This window comes from Panthera uncia, assembly GCF_023721935.1.
Source record: "Panthera uncia isolate 11264 chromosome B3 unlocalized genomic scaffold, Puncia_PCG_1.0 HiC_scaffold_1, whole genome shotgun sequence".
Lineage (NCBI taxonomy): Eukaryota > Metazoa > Chordata > Mammalia > Carnivora > Felidae > Panthera > Panthera uncia.
The window spans coordinates 77276455-77297455 of NW_026057582.1; the positions used below are offsets into that span (position 1 = coordinate 77276455).

The window sequence follows — 21001 nt, forward strand, 5'->3', positions numbered from 1 at the left end:
ATACATATATGTATATGTATGCATATGTATGTATGTATATATGTATATATTTCTTTTTTTTTCTTTTTAAATCCCAGATTGGGAATTGGCTGCTCCAATGCTATACAAATTCTAGTTTTTCTGAGCTCCACACACTGCATCCTCTCCCTCAAAAAGAAGTACAAGTTTATGGGGTGCCTGTGTGGCTCAGTCGGTTGAACGTCCGACTTCGGCTCAGGTCATGATCTCACAGTTTGTGAGTTTGAGCCCCACGTCGGGCTCTGTGCTTACAGCTAGGAGCCTGGATCCTGCTTCAGATTCTGTGTCTCCCTCTCTCTCTGCTCCTTCCCCATTCATGCTCTGTCTCTCTCTGTCTCTCAAAAATTTAAAAAAACGTTAAAAAAATTAAAAAGTACAAGTTTTATTTTTTTGACTTATCCTTGTCACCTTTAGACTTAATTCCAGGACATTTCTCTAGAAGATTTAAAAGAAAGAAAATTACTCATGCAACATTGTGCAAATCATTTTGTCTCTAATTTCCACTTCTTCACCTCTAAAATAGAAATCATTTGAAATCTGCCCTGCCTTTCTTTGAAAATTAATGAGGATCAGATAAAATGATGTATGCAAAAGTGCATTTTTTTTTTCATTTTAAAGCACTCTGTGAAATGAAGTTCTTATCAAGTAACAATGGGTGTAAATTTTTGTTGGATATAAATATATCCACAGGAGTTTACTGTTTCTTTCTTGTGGAACTCCACTAAAAGGAAAGTAAAGAATTTAAAAGGTATGAACATACAAGGACAAAGAACAAGAAAAAAAGACAATAGCAATTGAGTGAGTCTAGTAAGTTTCTTAGGAGATGGAAAGCAAACAAGGAAGAGTGGACATGACAGCATAATAGAAGCTTCAAACTGAGTTACAAAATCCTCAGAGGACCAAGGCAGAAGACGGGTGTCACAGTGTGCTGCAGAGCTGAACTGCGGGAGACGGAGTCAAAGTTTGTGTACAAAACAGCCTGAACCCTCATGTCTTTTCTCCCAGCCTGTGAAGTCCTTTGTGGTTGGTTAAAGATGGCTGCAAGTTAGCTGACACTTCTCTCATCGGGAGGTAGGGATCCTCCCCCTCCTTGAATCTGCTTTGACCAATTGAATATGGTAGGAGTGGCACTGTATAGGTTTTCAGGCCCAGCCTTAAGAAACTGGGAGATTTGACTTTCTTTATCTTGGAACACTTGCTCTTGAAACCCAACCTCTATGCTCTCAGAAGCTTAAGACACTTAAGCTTAAGAGACTATTTGAAACTAAGCTTTCAGCTATAACCAGCATCTACTGGCAGCCATGTGAGTGAGTCATTCTCACTCACAGGTGCTATCTGACTGTAACAGCATGAGAAACCTCTACCCACGTAAGAACCATTCAGCTGAGTTCAGTCAACTCACAGAACCATAAAAGGTAGTAATAAGAAGAAGAAATTAAGCCACTTAGTTTTTCATGCAACAATAGACAAGTAGAACACCAGGTCACACCAGGCAACCATAACCTCATCTGCCCTAACTTGAACACTGAAAAAGGTCTATTCTTTCAAACCAGAAATCCTTGAATTTCAAGACCATCAGGCCAACTAAAGACAGAAGTGAGGCATGGAGGGGTGTCTGGGTGGCTCAGTCGGTTGAGCGTCAGACTTCGGCTCAGGTCATGATCTCATGGTTTGTGAGTTCGAGCCGACGTTGGGCTTTGCACTGACAGTGCAAAGCCTGCTTTGGATTCTCTCTCTCCCTCTCTTCTCCCCCTCACTGCTCACATGTACTCTCTCTCTCTCTCTCTCTCTCTCAAAAATAAATAAACATTAAAAAAAAAGAAATGAGGTAGAGCTAGTAAATGAAAGTCTTCACTCTGAACAAAGAGTTCACCCAGCCTTTTTCTTTCACCCTCATAAAAGACTAGTAGCTCCCCCCCCCCAAAAAAAATGTATAGTGGATTCTTCTCTCAGGAAACATAATGGCCCCAGAAAAAAGATAATTAAATATTGACATTTGGGAACTTTCCCAATTAAAAGGTTGCCTCACCACCAGATTAGGTTGCAGAGAAGGATACCAGTTTAATAACCTTCCCACACATAGATCTTCCCAACTGGCTTATTTGGAGCTCTTAAACGTAACAAACCACTAAGAATCATCAATATCTTAGGAAAGCCAGAAATTAATACACACACATACACGTACACATCTAAGAGAGCCAGAGTTAGAGACAGTAAAGAGAATAGGAAGTGGGAAAACTGACAAGAAAAAAAGTTACATCCATGAAACAAAACAACATTATTTTATTTTTTTAAGTAGGCTCTACACCAGATGTGGGGCTCAAACTCATGACCCCAAAATCAAGAGTCATATGCTCTACCAACTGAGCCAACTAGGCACCCCAGAATATTATTTTAAAACAGAGGGAAGAACAACAAGCAGAGACTCTTTAGAAACAACAACAGACATGACTGACCAAATTTAAAATTCATGAAAAGATATATTATTTTACTATGCTGTAAAACAGATTACCATAAACTTAGTGGCTTAAAACAACACATATTTATTATCTCACACTTTCTGTGGATCAGGAGTCTGAGCACAGCTTAGCTGGGTCCCCTGTTCACGGTCTCACAAGGCAATAATCCATGTATCAGCCGGGACTGGGTTCTCACCAGAAGCTAGAGTGGGGAAAGATCCACTTCTAAACTCCTTCAAGTTGTCACAAAATTCATCTCCTTGCAGCTGTAGATTCTTGGCAGCTTGCTTCTATAGAGCTAGCAATGGAGAGAGGGTCCCTAGCAAGATGGGAGCTACACTTTTATGCAATCACATTCACATGATGATCACATGCATCCTAGCCCCTGTGTCACATTCATTTCATTTATTAGAAATTTTTCCAGGTCCCAGCCACACTAAAGAGAAGGGTATCATGCAAAGAATACCAGGAAGTGGTATCCTTGGGAGAATCACTTAACACATCATGGAGACCACTTACAAATCTTCTACAGAAGCGTTGTGATATTGCATTCAAAAAATCATTAAAAAATGAGAATCTATGGAAATACCAATGTGTTGTGAACCTGAACAGACAAATATAACATTGTATGACAATTATACTTCAGTAATTTTTTAAAGCTATGGAAATAGAAGTGAAAACATAAAAAACTAAGAAGAATGGACTAGGAGGTCTAATACCTGACTAATAAGATTTCTAAAAGGAGAGATTAGAGTAAAACTGTGGAGAAAAAAAATTTTGAAAGAAATAATATAAGAAGATGAGGTCCCAGAACTAAAGGGCATGATTCTACAGATTAAAGGGTCCATTGAGTGCCTATCAAACTTAAGAAGAAATCCAACATCATTGTGAGTTTTAAGAACACAAGAGATGAAGGTCCTAACGGTTTCCAGAGAGAAAAATTAGAATTCCATTGAACTTCTTAACAGCAATCAGAACATAGAACATAATGGAAGAATACCTTAAAAATTCTGAGTGCTTTACAGTAAAATTCTATGCTTATCTACTCTATAAGTGAGGAGAACCTAGAGACATTCTAAGATGTATAAGGACTCAAACAGAGAGGTTTCAAATGAAGAACAACCAGTTCATACTGAAGCAGGTAAGTAGAAAGTGCTGAAAGGGAGGTCTTCAGTGAACAAAATGGAAGGGGACTACTTGAACACCTAAAAATCAATATATAGATATATTTTTTAAAAATGGCATATATAAAAATAAGGCTGTGTGTGTACATATATATATATTTGAATATATATATATATACACATATATACATACATATATATGTATATATATTTAAAGCTAAATAAATGGAAAAAATGTCAAACAGCTGACTCCAGGATCAGTTGAACAAGAAAGGAAACATAAATTCAGCAGTAAATAGTAATTGATGATCATAATAGTGGAAACTCTGATTATGGATGAAAGCTAAATTTGTGGGGCAATTATATTAGTGGTGTAGAGTGAGTGAAATGGAGAAGGAACAAGCTATCTTCTTTATCATAACACAATGTTGGCAGACAATATGTAAAATTAAAAGTAAATGGAAAGATGGATGCAATGGCAGAAGAAATAGACATTTTCAACAGTTGACTGAGAAATGAGACTGAAGGGAGTCAAGTAGAAGAGCTGGGATAAGAGACTGATACTCTTCATGATAAGCCTTTGAGTACCGTTTCCTTTCACCCCTGTATTCATGAATTAATTTGATGTGGCATCTTGCCCTCTTGGCACCTGTTCCAGTATCCTTCTGGGTTGTCTCCTATACTATAGAGCACAGAAAGCTAAACCCTTGCACTTCTCAAACACTCATGAAGTTAATTAATTTTTATAATTTGCCCAGGTTCCAATGAGCAGATATACCACACTGGATCTGCAGGCTTAAGCAACCAACCTTAGCCAGCAACCATTCATAGGAACTCATAACTCCTGTGGAGCATGGAGAGGGTGTCATCTGGTTCTCAGGCAGCTGGGTTGCAGTTTCCTCTGGAATGTGGACAAACTCAGTGACTTGCTTTTGACCAATAGGAAAAGTGAAAGTAAAGGTCTATGGCTTTGGAGGCTAAGTCATAAAAGGTACCGTGGCTTCTTCCTTGCTCTCTCTTGGATTGCTCACTCTGGAGGAAGTTACCATGTTTTGAAGACAGGTCCACCTTGTGAGGAGCTGAGGACTCCAGCCAAGAGCCAGGTGAGTGAACTGTGTTGGAAGTAGGTTCTCTAGCCTGTCAAGTCTTTAGAGGACTGAAACCCCTGTGACATCTTGCCTGCATACTCCTGAGACATTTAGAGCCAGAACCATCCAGTTTCATCATTCCCAGATCCCTATCAGAAAATACGTGAGATAATAAATGTTCTTTTAAGCCACGGAGTTTTGGCATAATTTGTTACAGAGCCATCTCTGACAAATACAAGTTGATTCATAGGTTGGCCTAACTTCCAGCATAGCTCGATTCAGTAAGAAAAATTCTTTCATTAAGATACTTGGTCCATCTTTTGACTCTGCTTTACTGTGTTCAGATGCTTAACTCTTCAAACAGTTTCATCCATATACCCGAGACTGTCAGGCCAGTGACTGTCAGGAGATTTTGGTCTACCAGCTTATGATTCCAGAGGAGGGAAAAAAAAATCCTTTCTCCCAGCCTCTGTATTCATATCTGAAGGAAGATTCTTATGGGCTCAGTTTGACTTTCAAGCCCATTTTTAAAACCCACCATGGTGGCCAAATGAAATGAATATTCTGATTTTCCTATGTCACCCCTATGCCTGCAGAGGGAATAGGAATAAAACACACAATGATAAGCCTCAATGGCACCACAAGGAATGAGGGAAGGGTAGCTCCAAACAAAAAATTTTAAGGAGAAAAAATGCAAGAAGTAAAAAATAATAGATATCATCCCAAATTTAACCTCTGCTGTCATTGTGGTGTCCTAATAAACTTCTACCTTCCAAGTGTCAGCATTGGCACTTGTGGAATGGATTGTCCTGAAAGGAAGTGAAGCTCATTTCTAATGGACTCTTGATGCATTATTTAATGAGAAATACACAGGATAGAGAAAGTGGTTTCAGCCATACACATAGAAGACAGTAGGATTGTTTTGTGAGTTTCAGTATCAAAACCTTGTTTTTATTATAATGGGGAACAGAGAAAATGAGAATAGTTACCTCAAATACCTTGAAATATCCAATGATTTTAACCGCCTTCCCAGTGAATTTGTTGGTGCAATAGGAGGAAATGGAAACTGGTAATCCTCTACTTGCTGATCACCATCAAGATCATAGGAAGACGGTTAGACCTGCCTTACCTCAGGTCTTTAATCTTTTACCACTTGAACTGTCTGGAACCAGTATAGAGTTAGGGATGTACACTTTGGTGATAAAACTATAGAGATATGCAAAGAAGAATTTACTATAAAAGTTGAAGGCGTGATTATTATTGTCATGTGGGAAAGGGTTAAAATTGAGGTGGGACATAAGGAGAGCCTCTGGAGAGGCTGGGAAAGAAATCTATTTCTTAATCTAATGGTAGTTTATAAGGATGTTTGCCTGACAACAGTTCTTTGCTGTAGGTTTTGAAATCAGGATGTGTCAGTCCTGCAACTTTGGTTTTCTTTTCCAAGATGGTTTTGGCTATTTTGGGTCCCTTGCGTTTTCATATAAATTTTAGGATTAGCTCGTCCATTTCTGCAAAGAAACCAGTTCGGATTTTGATAGGGATTGTATTCAATTTGCATTAAAATTCTAATCCATGAACACAGGATGTCTTTCCATTTATTTTGGTTTTCTTTAATTGCTTTAAAACAATGTCTTATAATTTTCAATGTGCAAGTCTTGCACTTCGTTAGTTGAGTTCATTCGTTTGTTAAATTTATTCCTATTTTCCTCTTTTTGATGCTATAGCAAAGGAATTATTTTCTTAATTTCATTTTCAGTTTTTCTCATTACTGGTATATGGAATACAATTAATTTTTTGTATATTGATCCTGTGTCCAGCAATCTTGATAAACTCATTTATTAAGTTCTTGCTGTGGTCTGAATGGTTGTATCCACCCCAAAACTCATATTTTTAAGTCCTACCCCCTAACGTGATGATATTTGGAGGTGGGACCTTTGGGGTGTCCTTAAGTCATGAGGGTGAAATCCTCACGAATAGGATCAGTGTCTTACAAAAGAGGCTTCAGAGAGATCTCTAGCCCTTTCACCATGTAAAGTTATGAAAAGATGTTTGGGACCCAGAAGTATTGACTTTACCTGACAACGCTGGCACTGTGATCTCAGACTTTTGGCCTCCGAACTGTGAAAAATAACTGTGTTTTCATAAGCCACCCAGTCGGTGATATTTTGTTACAGTAGCCTGAATGGACTAAGATAGCTCTAATATTTCTTTTGCGGATTCCTTTGGGTTTCTACATATAAGATCTTGTCATCTGAACATACAAGTAGTTTTAAGTAATAATATAATGGGGTAACTCTTCAAATCGGTCTCTCTCCTGCTCCCCAGGATTTGCTGTTGTCAGTGTTTGATGTTTCTTTGTTTAGTGACTTTTATGAATTAATTCAGTAAAGTCTGTATTTTTTGTTGTGTCTTGCCACTGGAGTCTCTGCTTGGTTAGTTTCGTGGTCAGTGAATGGTTGAACAGTGATTTCCTTAAACACTTGGAACCGATAAATCTATCAGTCTTTGCCAGTGGGTTCTGTATAAATGTTGGGGCACAGCATCAATATTCAGACAGGCAGTAGACAACTGACTTCCTGCTTATGCAGAGCCTCATGATCATCCTGAGATAAGAGTCTACAGTCTCTTCGCATTCTTCCTGAGCATGTAGAAAGCCCTGGGCTTGTACACAACTCCACACCTGCATTTGGCCTTCTAGACTCCCAGTACTGTGTTGAAGCTTTTCAAAGACCGAAGGAAATCTTATTCCCTCCATTAAGCTTTTTGTTCAGCCTTCTGTTTGCCCCAAGTGCTATCCTCTACCTCAAGCAGCCACAAAAATAATCAATTGCCTCTAATTGTTTTCAACAAAGCCTTTCACACTGGGCAGCTTCCAGTCAGGTCAAATAAAGATAGCCTTGCAAGTGGGGTCTCCAGGACCTGACAGACAAGTCAAATAATGACAGTTCTCTGGGGATTCAGCTTTGAAAGAACTCCAATCCCATTCTACCCCCTCCAGTGTCTGCTCGACTGCTGGTTTTCACAATAATTGCAGACTCTTGGTTTTTAAGTCTTCTATGAAACTGGAGAGGAAGGATGAGAACAGGGCAAATTACAATATCATAGTGTTCACTGCTCTTACAGAGATTCATCCTTCTTTCTCAAATAAATGTCCCCCAGACTGCCGCAGGCCTGAAGTTAATTTTCAAAGTTCTAAAAAGTTGATTCTGGTTATTTTTGCCAGTTTTTCATTGGTTTTTATGGAGGAGAGAATTTTCAGAGCTCCTCACTACATTTTTGCTGATATCCTACCATGTACTTTTTTTTAAATCTAGAATGCATTTCTGTATCCAGTCCATTACCCTGTTCAGATGTTGCCTCTTAGAGGTGGGTGTGGCTTTTCTGAGGACACTGTCTCCTTGGTAATTGCTGCCATCTTTCCCCTCCAAGTCCAAGGAGCCCATAACAAAAAGAGAACTGGCAAAGAGCCTTTAAGTGCTTTGGAGCTAGGGCTCCTGATGATGCCAGCTGCAACCTCAGGGTAATCATAGTCATTAAATGTGAATAATTAAGAGTTGGATCTATTTGCAGAGTGCTGTGTTCCATCCTTAAAAGAATAAACTGATATAAGTTGAGCATATCACAATTTTGCACAGTGTTTAAGGGCACACGTGTTGCAGTGAAACCCTACGAGTTCACTGCCTCCTAGCAGTGTATGTAATGGTATACATACAATATATGAAGATTGTGGGGAACAACTCAAAAAGAATTCTTAGCACAGTGTCTGGCCTAAGCACTCCATACGTAGTTTCTGGGGTTTTCATCACCATTGTCAGGGCACCAATACCTAGTAGAAATCCTGTACTGTATGTCCAAGTAGGAAGGGACCTCAGAAATCTACTTCAATTGCATACCCAGGACAAGAACTCACTTTACCTCACATCCCTACTAAGTGACATCTAGCATGTGTTTTCATACTTCCAAGCACAGGGAGTTCACCATCTTAAAGGCAGCTCATTGCATTGATGAATTACTCTCATTATTATCTTCCTTCTAGTGAGCCCCAAATCTTTTTTTCCATTTTTCCCTTGAACACCTCAAAATAAAACCATTATCATTTCTGCATGGCAACTCTTCCATTACTGAAAACAAAGCCCTTTCCAGCTCTTGTTTCTAGCTCTGGGGAAGAGGCTGGTATTTTCCATTGCATACCAACTTTCCCCCCACCTCTAACTGCCATGGCCTGAGGTGTCCTACTGAAATTATAAAAGTCTAGGTGGAAGAACTAAATTTCCTTTGGGATCACAAGAGATCCAATGATCTCCTTTCTACCTTTCTTCCTATGACAAGTGAGCCCCTGTTCACCCTACCCTGTAAACACTACCAGTTAAACACACACACACACACACACACACACACACACACACAGAAGAGTTTCAATTTATTGGTTGCTCTTTGGGAAAGGTTATATAGAACATAATTGGGATCGAAATCAAAATCTAGTTTCAAATTCATAAAACTTTGCTTTAAACCAAATTAGTTTTTATGAGACCATCCAATCCCCTCTCCTCCTCAAACATAGCAAAGTAATTCAGTCATAGTCCATATAATCCTCTGTTGTTTTTAAAAGATTAAAGCACACACTATACATAATGCAGTTGATATTAAATATCTTGAGAATGACAAATCAATAGAACTACCTCCACTCTTAAGCACTGACTGGTCATTTATACATGTTCTGCACATACATTTTTCATTTTAGATCTTCTCCCTTAAAAGGACGTCTGAACTATTCATTATTATCAGCTATTTGCATACACACATCATAAGTCTTCCAAAATAACATTTAAAATCTTTCTTAATATTGCTTTAGAAATGTTAACCTTTAAGGAACATTCAATTAAAAAACAAAAACAAAAACACAAAAGCTCAGGTCCTGACTCTGTTGCACATGTTCAGATGTGTCAAGATTTTATTGTTTCCCTCTGACCTGATAAAAAAAACCTCTAACAACATACAATGTATCAGTTTCATCTTTGCTTAACTCAGAGAAAAGTCAAATAAAGGAGAAAAAAAATGCTTGAAATCACAGTGACCAAAGGATTTGAATTAATAATTACATTAAATAACCATAACTTTTTGTTTAAGTATTCACATTCCACACAGTGGAAATTATCTTTTCCTCCAGATTTTTCACTTGCATTTGTAACTTTGAAGAATTACAATAACAAAAAAAAAAAAAAAAAAAAACAACAACTTACAGACTTGCAGGACGTGTGTTTCTCTCTTTTAATGCCAAGCACAAAGCGTACATCATAAAATTCATATTTGGTGTTTGGCATTATTTGAATAGGAAAGATTGAGATCACAAATATCTTGCCATAAAAAAATATTCTACTATAGTAATGAAAAAAACATATTTCTTCATCGGTGACTCCAATACAATATGTAACAGATATGGCACTTTCAATAAATGTTGGAAGACATACCATACTTTGCTAGTCTTAATATAGGCACAGTCAGAAAAGCAGACATCTCCCTCTTTGGCCAGCACTGTTTTTTTTCAGGGTAGTTATGCTGCTGATTATCCCAGTGAAGTTAATTTTGAGGAAATTCTCTTTACTTAAGCCAAATCCGACTTACATGCAAGACCATGGTACAAGCTACTAAAAGAAAATTGCTGCTGCCAACTTAAGTCATCTCTTTTTAACAAAATTGGATGCTTGTGGCAGAGTTAAAACAACCAGAGAAATTCAGTGTCTGCCGATTCTGAATGTCATTTTTCCTCTGCCGTGTGGTTTTTACATGTTCAGCTCCTTCCCCTTTCTTTTCCTCTCCCCTGCCCTCAAAATTCTGGCTTAGTATTTGTGTGCTTAATTAAATCCATTCTGTGCTTTATTGTTGGAGGATGTGGAAGATAGAAGGATTCAGGGCAGGGGCATACAGTGTATACGAAATGCACAGCCCGTGTGTTCGAACAAATTTGCCTGGTGTGGAATCATCAGTAGTGAGTTTAAAAGTTTCAAAATCAGACCCAATATTTTGAGCGTTCAAGATTAACTTCTGCCTCAAAGTATGGTTCCCGCTTAGTTGTCAGATGGGAGAGTGCTGCACCAAAAAAATAAAATAAAATACAAGAAGCCTCTTTAGTGCAATGCTGGAGCTTCGCTGGGCAAATAAAATGCTGGTCAATGGTTCCCAAATTACACATGACTTGGCTAATGGGGATGAGATGGTACAAGGCAAAACAAGTGTTTGGGGGGTGGGGATGGGTTTACATAGAAAACCTCAGGCTTGAAGAGAACAGGTTAGCCAAATCCAAACCGTAGTTAAGGTCTACCCACCCTGTACTTCGGCCATTAGATAATCCCTACCCAGGTTTAATCAGAGGAGGGGTCTACTAGTATGTTCTGAATGGTTCCAATGTTAGACGAATCCCACCACCAGTAGAGACATGGCTAACGCACCACCCAAATGCTCTTTCTTAATTGGGGTTTCGCATTAGACCCCGAGAAAGCAAAGGAAGAAGAGGAGGACACATCCCTTCTATCTCCTCCCCGGCATTAAATTACTCCTTAGCCAGAGGCAGTCTCCTTTATTTCCTTCTTTTCCTCTGCTCTCCAGCTCAATCTCCTACCAATGGCTAAAACATAAAGACCCAAAATCTACCTCTAGCTAAAATGGAGCAGGCCCTAAACTCTCGCCTCTTAGCTTGGTTCTTCACTGCCAGGTACACTTAGCAGAAGCAGAATCTTTAGAATACAGGGTTGTGGCTCTCAGAAGCATTATACAGAAATAATGGACTGGGAAAGAGGTGATTACCACCAAGCAAAAGGAAAGATACTAAGACCTTCTGCTTATGAGGCGTTTGTTTTCTTCCTATCCCTGCACTGGCAGGGGATGGCGGCGGGGGGAGGGGGGGGCTGGTCTGAGCTCCATCTGCCGTCCACCTGAGAGGGGCGAAGGGGGAGATTTGTCTTGGTTCAGCTCACTCACTTGGTTCTGAAAATAGGAGTGGTCAATATTTATGTTTTAAGTTTGGTGTTGGGTTACAGCCAATTTCAGCAGATCATGGTGATGGCCACAGTCAATGAGGATTTGGCAATTCCATTTCTCCTCCGTTCACTTGGTTTCAGTTAAATAGCAGGGAAAGACTTGCTGAAGCCTGGGGTTGCACTGTGTTCAGGGAGTGGCCTTTCAAGACCCTGCACATCTCCCTGAACTTTACTGTGCCCAACTGGTCCTCCCCCTCAATCCCTCCCTTCTCTCACTCCTATGTCCTTCTTGCCCATGTACACACCAGCCTCTCCGAGTCCGAAGAGTCTTCCCCAAATGAGAAACATTTGCATCTATGGTCAAGTGAGCTCATTTAGAGCCCTTAGCAGATAGGGGATTAGATTGAAACGGTCACTGAGAGCCTAAGAAGGGATGGGCTGTGGAAGGGAAGCATGCACAGGTGGAAACACCTTTGCCGAGTATAATGCAGCACTACAACAGGTCTCTTGCGGTCAGAGTAGCCTCTCCTGTTAACATTCATTCGGGAGGGAGATTCTGGCCCCCAGGGAGGGAGGGCACATGTAATACACAGGCAGAACCAGACCACAGCCCTGCCCCTCTTCATGTGCCTTCCCTGGTGTGGGCTTTCTGGGCCATCCCCATGGAAACGGAAAGGCTTACACACTAGGAAGTGCCCTCCTCTGGTGTCTGCAAACACCCACAGACACCCATGCACACTCACGCACACTAACTACGCACTAGCAGGCTCCTGTCAGAAGGCAGCTGGTGGTTCTTCTTGCCTGTAGGTTTAAAGCCAAGTAAGAATCGGGTGGTTTTAGGTCTGGCTCTGGGCCCGCCTGGGGCTGCATCCCGAGGACAGGCTGGGTGTGCCCAGCTTAATCCAGATCGATGGATATGCATCGACACTGCTTGACTCGAGTGACCCTCTTCTTCTTGGTGGGCGGCTGCAGTTCGGGGCAGTTGAGGGTGACCATCATGGTGGTGAATTTCTTGGGCTTGCAGAAAGAGCAGGACTGAAAGGAGCCCTCCTCCTTCCGGATGTGCCTGGGGATGTAGAAGGAGTTGCACTGGCCATAGCAGAAGCGGTTGATGATGGTGCGGCTGTTGCAGCCCTCCTCGTGGATGGTCTGCTTCAGTGGCTGGGTTTTGCACCAGTCCCGCTTCAGGTATTTGCGCTCAGTCACATGCAGGGCCTCCTGGCTGGACTCCAGCACCTCCTCGCCGGGCATGGCGGTGCCTCGCCCTTGGCCGCGCCCCCGGTTCCTGGAGCCGGGCTGCTGGGGAGACTGAGTCTGCTCTGAGTCATTGTGCTGGGCCTTGTCTGGCGGGGGGATGGCACCCTGGGACCCCTTCTTTTTCCCTTCAGCGGTGGGCACCAGGGTCCCCAACAGGAGAAGCAGGGCTCCCACAGTGTAGGCCGTGCGGCTCATGCTAGAGGAGGGAGGCACAGAGAGGGGAGACACAACAAACAGACAAGTCAGTTAGAAAATTATTAGCAGCTAACATTTTATCAGGCACTGGTTTTGTTTGTTTTTTGTTTTTTGTTTTTTGTTTTGTTTTGCTTTTGAGAGAGAGAGAGAGAAGAGAGCAGGGGAGGGGCAGAGAGAGAGGGAGACACAGAATCCGAAGCAGGCTCCAGGCTCTGAGCTGTTGGCACAGAGCCCGACGCAGGGCTCGAACCCACGAACTGTGAGATGGTGACCCGAGCCAAAGTCAGACACTGAACCGACTGAGCCACCCAGGCGCCCCTTTCAGGCACTTGTTAAACACTTTATGTAAAATACTTCATTTCCTTTTCACAGTATCTCTGTGAATCAGGTACTGTTATTCTCATCACCCACCAGGCCACCAAGCCATGAAGTAGCTTGCCCCAGGTCACCAGTGAATATGCCAAGGTTTGAGCTCAGTCAGGGCCTGCCTCTTCATGGCATGTACTGCCACTGGAATTCCTTCCTGGTTACTGACACCAGTCACATCTGACTTTGTATTATGGTCACTTAATTGTATTCGTTCTTGTACGATACCTAGTGAACTTTGCATCTCTTTGGGCAAACCAATTTTCTATTTTGTTTTATGGCAAGACCAATCAACCTCATTGCCCAGGTTTCCTCTGTCAGGAAAGGCTTCTAGTCTCTTCTCTTGGCCTAGCCTGAGCGCTTCCTGAGTTGCACCTTGTTCAATTGGTTAGATACTTAGGAGATGTTCACTGATACCAGGCATTGCAAGGAGACCCATGAAGGAGACTGGAAAGCACCTGACAGAGAGAGAATAATTAACAGGAAGAACGCTGGATGAAAAGTCAAGACTGAGTTTCAGGTCAAAGTGCTAGGGCAACAACTTGGTGTCTAACCTTGAGAAAAATCACTTTACTTCTCCATAAATGACTTAATTTAAGCACAGGTACAAACACCTCATCTCCCCAGACAGGGTGGCTCACACCAAATTTGATATACAAGTAAAAGCAATTTGAGAACCAACCAAAGGTATGGCAGTATTGCAGACAGAACAAATTACCTTATCAGAAAGGTCACATAACTCATAAGACCCCTTGAGCTCTCATTTATTCTCATTTTTAATCTGGCACAGATATTTATTATATCATTCTCTATATCATGATATACACTTTTCTACTTTTAAATGGTGAAATAGGTCATTTATGTGTGTGTTTGTGTAAAATTTAGAATATAGAAAATGGGCACAAGGCAATAGGTCTGTGCAAATATTTACATTAATAAATGCCATACACATGTAGAATAAATGAATGATAGTGAATTTTTTGTGGATGGGCCTTAGACATGGGTCATAAAGGGTAATGAACAATGACAAAAAAAATTAAGTAAGTTGGGGAGGCAGAGGGAAAACAGACCAAAAAAAAAACAAACACAAAAAACAAAAAACAAAAAACAGGACAGGAAAGCAAGGATGGGGAGAGGAAAAAATGGAATGAGGAATGTAAACCAGAGAAAGGAGGGCTGTTCTAGAGGCAGAGTATTGAGAGCAGGTAGAACGAGGAGGAAGGGGAGGAGCTGAAGCATATTTTTAAAGACAGTGCAAGCATCAGACTATTAAGATTCTCCTGATACGGTGCCTCTCAGAAACCTCAATGTGTAGACACTCATCCAGGGTGCTGTTAAATGCAGATTCTAATTCAGTAAGTCTGCCTTTCTAACAAACTTTGAGTAGTAAGGCCTATAGCACTCGTAGCTTTGGAACACAGGGTTATTAAAATGTGGAAGGATTTTCTTTTCAAAAAGTACAATTTCAAATTCACAGCCTCTCTCTCAGGTCATCATACCAAATCAGACCTGAATCTTGAGGCTTCCCCTTCCCCCTGCCCCTACGCCCATGATTCTGAACCTAAGGGCATAGCTGTGAAGTACCCATCTCCTTGCTCTATTCTGTGTACTGGTGTTAACACATAATAACGCTAAATGCAATTTAATAGTAACCTTACACTCCCCAAGTAACCTTACAGTTACCCTAAGGAACTATACAAGTTGTATGATTAACTAAAGCAATTACCTTTCAAAGACAAAGACAGTGTGGAATCTACATTCTCTAAGCAATAGTCCCAAGACCATGCATCCCCAAGGATAATGTCAAATTAACATAATTAAACATGAAATTTAAAATATCCTTAAATGGCATCATTTTCCTAACATTAACCTAATACTTTTGGGCAAGTTCAAATTTGGAACAGATAATGTGACATTTAGCTCCTGTTCTTCTGACTGTTGACTCCCTGGCTTTTGTCAGTTTATGTTACAACATCCCTGTTCTTTAAACAGAGCCTTTTTTTTTTTTTTTTTTTTTTTTTGCCTCAACAACAACAAAAAATTAATTTCCTTGTTTTGTCTTTAAAAAAAATCACTCATGAGAAAAGTCCAGTTATAAAACAGGGTTGATTTTCTCCAGAGACCAGGATAACTTGAGCCATGGCAAATATATTATGAATTTGAGAAGCTTTTACAAGTTTCTGCTATTTATTCAACTGGGGGTCAGGATCTAAACTAAAATTCAGTCTCTGCCCATTTCAAAGAGGAGCACATGAGACAGTCCTTGGCCTACACCCATAGTCTCCCCTCATCCCTACTAAAAATGGCCCCCAGGACAATTCAGCCCTCCTAGGGCAAGACCCTCAGAGCCCAACATCACAGAGGCCAATCCAAACCTGGGAATGTACATTGTCTGCATATGACAGTTCATGTCATAAGGCTACCCCCCGCCCCCTGCCACACACACACACACATCTGTCCAAAAAATGCAATTTCCTTTCTCCAGACCAACATAGCACTCTTTTTATACTCAACTTTTCCTTCCTGGCATTTTCACGTCTGTCATTAAATGAATACCTAGTCCAAGAGTCATGAGGCCTTATTCATCACCTTATTCTCAGTGCCTGGCACAGAGTAGGTGCTCTTTTGTTAAATGAATGCTTGTTATAGACCACACTGACTTACACAGTCTCTGTTCTTTTCATTTTAAAATGCCTTCACATGTGCCAGTGAGCAGCTGAGCCAAATACGACCTTCTTTATTTCTGACTTGCCGTATAGCAAACTCCCTCTAGCCTTAATATTTGTCTTCCTTTTTCTAGGAAAACTCCAGATACCCACTACTTTTTACCTGGTCCCGTGCAGAATGCTGTGGGTTTTATATTCTAACTGAAGCCACTGTACTCGCTATGGCAGAAACTGACAATGAAATAAGAGGTAAATTCAAAATCAGTCAACTGTGGCTTTCGGTTTTAATTTGGACAGTCTTCCTGTTCCTTTGGGAGCGTGTGAACCCCATAAGCCAAAGCGGTCTAGAGTGGCAGGCCGTTTTTCTTGGTTTTGGGTTTTTTTTAAGAAAAGTAAATTTTTCTTAAAATAAGATTTATTACGTGTGGAAAATGTTATAGAATGGCTTTTCTTTCTTTTTTTTAAATCCTACTTTTTAAAAGATCTTTAGCACTTACTGTGAGGCTTTAGACTCTTTAAACCTGATAACTAGTTATTTGGAGAAAAGTAAAATCCAACTTCAGGAATTTCAATCAACACAGACCTCAGCTTCAGGAACAGCAGTGCCCTGAAGGACTCTGCATATTCCACATGAGTAAGAGTTAGAAGGATGAGAACTCTAATAGTACTAGGACCAGGGTTCTATCAAGTCATTGTGGCCAATCACCCCACGTCCCCCACGCACACACCCCAGACTGGTCATGATTATGCAGTGAAGGAAAAGGAACTGCTTTGTCTTGCAATCCCAATCATATTACCACCAAATAATTTGCACTTTGTAAATATCACAGACATGGAGGAAATCAAGAAGATGTAAATTTCTTGAGGACAATTCTTTTCCACATCAATACCTAGCAGAGTGCCCCATTATCAAAAATCAATCCAAATGCTAATCAAGATTCAGTTTCCTAGGATCTACCACTCATGCCCAACTGTGAGCTGCAAACATTTTTGGTAATTTGCATTCACAAGATGACCCACTCACATCATTACAGTAAAGCTGCATCTCGTGGTACACAGTGCATCCCGACACCCACAAAGACCTCCCTTTTTTCTCACTGCAGGCAGCATTCTTCTTTATAACCCTGCCTCCACTTCGCCTTAATGCATTTCTGCTTCTCCAACTAGTATTTTCATGATGAGCTTTCTCCTACAACTGTTCTCCATCAGCAAGACCCACCCACCCTTACCTTTTTTTTTTTTCCATTACTACTGTCCTCCCCTCCAATCCATCTGTCCCAGAGCACATGATACTCTCAGAGCAGGTCTTCTCTAGCTGATGCTTTCCTTCAGGTTTCCCTTAGAGATCAAGGGAAAACATCTGCACGCAGGATAAGCCATATCAACCACCTCTGTCCTGTGTAGGTCACGGTGATTTATTCCAATCTTCACAAGGCTCTAAGAACACAATCATCTAACTCTAGGGAATCAGAAATAAAAATGCTCTGTGTGACCTGTTTCCAATGGTCTGTGTCTTTAGGAAAGTTTAGGCCAACTTTTGGGCACTCTCCTTGCTGTGTTTCTCATTTTCACTAACCTACCTGCTTATAATCCATTAAATGGAGTCCTGAGTGGGAATTACACTGAGTTCACAATAGTCAGCAATCCAGATGTCTATGCCTGGACATCCGATCAATTCCTCCTGATGAATTCAGTTTTAGAAAAACATTCAACAGGCATGACATCAAATTATTCTCCCAGTAGGAGAAAATAATGAAAGTGACAGCAAATGCAGGCCAGATTTTAGAATAATGTCTTCCTTCTTCTCAGCACTAAATCTTTGAGAAGGGCAAAGGTTATTTTTAATTTGACCTTTAATTTTTAAAAAGACAGCTTTTAGAAGTTAAGTAGAGAATTTTGTAAGCATGCACTGGGTTGATTTTTTTTTTTTTTTTCAGACAAGTGAAACCAAGAAGATAGGAGCTACTTGCTGGCGAATTAGTAGAACATAAAGGCTCGTGTTGTATGTGTTGCAAGACCCTAACCACAACCTCTCTATTCAGAAGACCAGCCAAGCTAAGTCAGACTGTGGCCCACATTTCAGGGGACATGAGGGACACCACCAGGTAGTTAAGTATCTCAGGAACTCTCTGCTCATTGGAGGAATTTTTGTTGAAGTGAATGATTATATATAATTTTTGAGGTCAACATGAAACAAGTTAGAAAGTAATCAATGTTCACTGAGGAGCATTACTGAGAGACAGCCGGTTTATAGGTTTTTGATTGTGGTGCAAGATGTGCACTCGTTCCCGTGTGAGTGGGATTTGGGATTTAATTTCAGAACCACCTTGTAATATATCTGGTGCCATATAATGTTACTAACTTCCCCCAATATCATCATTACTAATAAGAGCTATCTATATTTTGAACCCTTAGCACACACGGCCTTGTGCTAAATTCTGACCATATTTTAGAATTTCTTCTACATAGAAGATGCTCATAGTAGAGCATGAGGTGGATAATATTGTCTTCGTTTCATCAGTTAAGGAATCCAGAAGAGTTAGGAGTCTGTTCAGGGTCACACAGCTACTCAGTTGGAGAGCCAGGGTTTGGCACCAGTCCTACCTAGCCCCCAAACATGTCTTTAACCACTGTTCTATGGGCACTCTGCACAGTATTTAACAAGGGACAGATGGACTTGTTTCTAACACAAGTCAGTTTGAAGAATATTGTAAGTCAAATGATTATCTAGTTTGTATCTTCATGTTCACATGCGAAGGAAAAAACTTCTGTTGTCCCAGGAATTACTGTTGTGCTTTGCATTTCTAAGAGCATATGTTAAAACTGAAGAAAATTCCTTGCAGATGTAAGACATGTCTGGTAACACTTGCCTGATCGGTCCTTTCAGTTGGATGCCATAGCGACTTGCCCTACCCACCCCACCCCCACTTCTCTTTACATAAAAGGGCTGGGTTTTCCTATCTGTCCTTCTACTCTAGGACATGCTGCACAGCTTTGCTGTTGACAAGCATTTCTTGGTAAAGGGTTCTGTGGCGTAAAATTTCTTAGCCTTCTACCACTTGTAATACATAAACATTAAGATGGAGGGCTTCAGTTTAGAAGACAAGCAGGCAGCGCTCATTCAAAGATGTGGGGACATAGTAGGTTCCTATCTTCTCTGTGTAACCATTCAGATAAAGACTGTGTTAGCCAAGTAGGATTTCCTATGGATCGTGGGTTACCAAAACATTTTCATTCAAAATGGACTTTTAAGAAAATAGGAAACCTGTGAAATTACAAAGGTTACAAAAGACTTTAATTCCTACAATGACCTGAGGGTTAAACACACACACACACACACACACACACACACACACACACACACACCCCATAACTATGTTCTAAAGAATGCTTCAATAATTCGTTAATACTAACAATTGAAGGGTGCAATTTATTCAGTGATAGCCATCAAATCACCTACTGTTGCAGACATGGGTGTACCAGGGAGGAGATGAGACTAGTTTCTTAAGATCTTTCCCTAGTTCCTTTGAAATGTTCATCTCTTCAAGTCTCTCAGCGCCCCCCACCCACCTCCAAAAAAAAAAAAAAAAAAAAAAAGAAAGAAAGAAAAAGAAAAAATTAGAGAAGAAAAGGAAGGGGTGTGGGGCTGGAAAGTCCAGGGGTGAAAGAAGACTCCTCACCCTGTGATTGGGGTTATCTTAACCTCTTCTCTGCTATTTATTTAACTTGTGTGTACAGCCAGAAGGAAGCCACTCCTCTGGGGTCCCTGGACAGCTTAAATCCCCGTGACCCACTTAACACAATAGATTGTTTTAATCAACTCGTGTCCTGGCACCATCTCGAAGGGGAACATAAACAGACGCGCGCACCGCTCGGATCTGCTTTTTCCAGCAGGAGATCCAATTACCTGCCAGTGGTCGTCTCTCTGCCCTTGTAGCCTTTAAAGAGAGATTTTAACCCCTAACGTCTAAAAGAGCTGGGATTCAAAGTCGACAGAGGAGGAGAAGGCGACAGCCGGATTCTACCCTGGGACCCATTCAGACCAGCTCTGGGAGCGCGGGAAAGGCTTCACTGCAAAAAATTGGTCACCTCCTGTCTGCCCCCTGCCTCGCCCAGGGACCGTGGCCAGGGCCCGCCGCGGGGAAACACCAGGCTGGGGCGCTCCCAAGGTGCAGCCGGGACCCGAAGACAATGCCAAGCCAGAGCGGTGGCGCTTCCCGTTCTCCAAACCTTAAGCCTACAAACAGCACTGGCCGGCGAGGTGACAGTACCTCTGCCCCTCCGCCCCGGGTCTTGCAAGGGAGTCAGCAAGACGGCGACAGGGAACGGGGAGCACCTGGACATCTGAGCCGCCAGTCCCGCATCGTCCGTGGCTAACGAGACGCAGCGGGGCGAGGCGGGGCACTCTAGAACACAAATTAAGGGGAACGGGACCCTGCGGGTTAGCTCTGCCCGGCTCCTGGACGTTCGCGGTTCAGCCAAGGGGCGCGCAAGGCGCGGAGGAGCCTAGAAGAGAGCACCGAGCGCCCACGCGTGCGTGGCCAGCAAGTGGATGTGTGTGGTGTGTGCGGTATGAGCACCGCGGGCTCTCTGTACTCCGCGTCCCGGATCGCGCACGGCACTGAAGCTGACCCGTTACCCAACGCTCGGGTTTCCGCCGCGGCGGAACTTGGCGGAACTCTACCCTTGCCTGAGTCTCCATCTCACCTTGAGGATGCGCCCATCGACGCACGGCTGGATTCTTCGGATCCTCCAGCCCACCGCAGGCTCACTCCCGGCACTCGGACGGGAGCCCCCAAACGTCCCGAGCCCCAGCGCCCGCCTCAGACACAGGGCACCCTCTTAGTGCGGCTC

General features: G+C 41.8%; 1 protein-coding gene and 1 long non-coding RNA gene across 2 annotated transcripts; one reads left to right on the top strand and one right to left on the bottom strand.

The window, feature by feature from the left end:
- Positions 1-9: 9 nt before the first annotated feature.
- Positions 10-20797, top strand: LOC125909811 (uncharacterized). The gene is made up of 4 exons (XR_007453772.1): positions 10-3618; positions 4360-4704; positions 16282-16396; positions 18085-20797. It is a non-coding gene; the product is annotated as an uncharacterized LOC125909811 (long non-coding RNA).
- On the bottom strand, positions 8892-13155 carry GREM1 (gremlin 1, DAN family BMP antagonist). Its single transcript, XM_049613285.1, has one exon. It carries the CDS (start codon positions 13113-13115, stop codon positions 12561-12563), a length of 555 nt encoding a protein of 184 aa, XP_049469242.1. The 5' UTR covers positions 13116-13155; the 3' UTR covers positions 8892-12560.
- Positions 20798-21001: the final 204 nt, after the last annotated feature.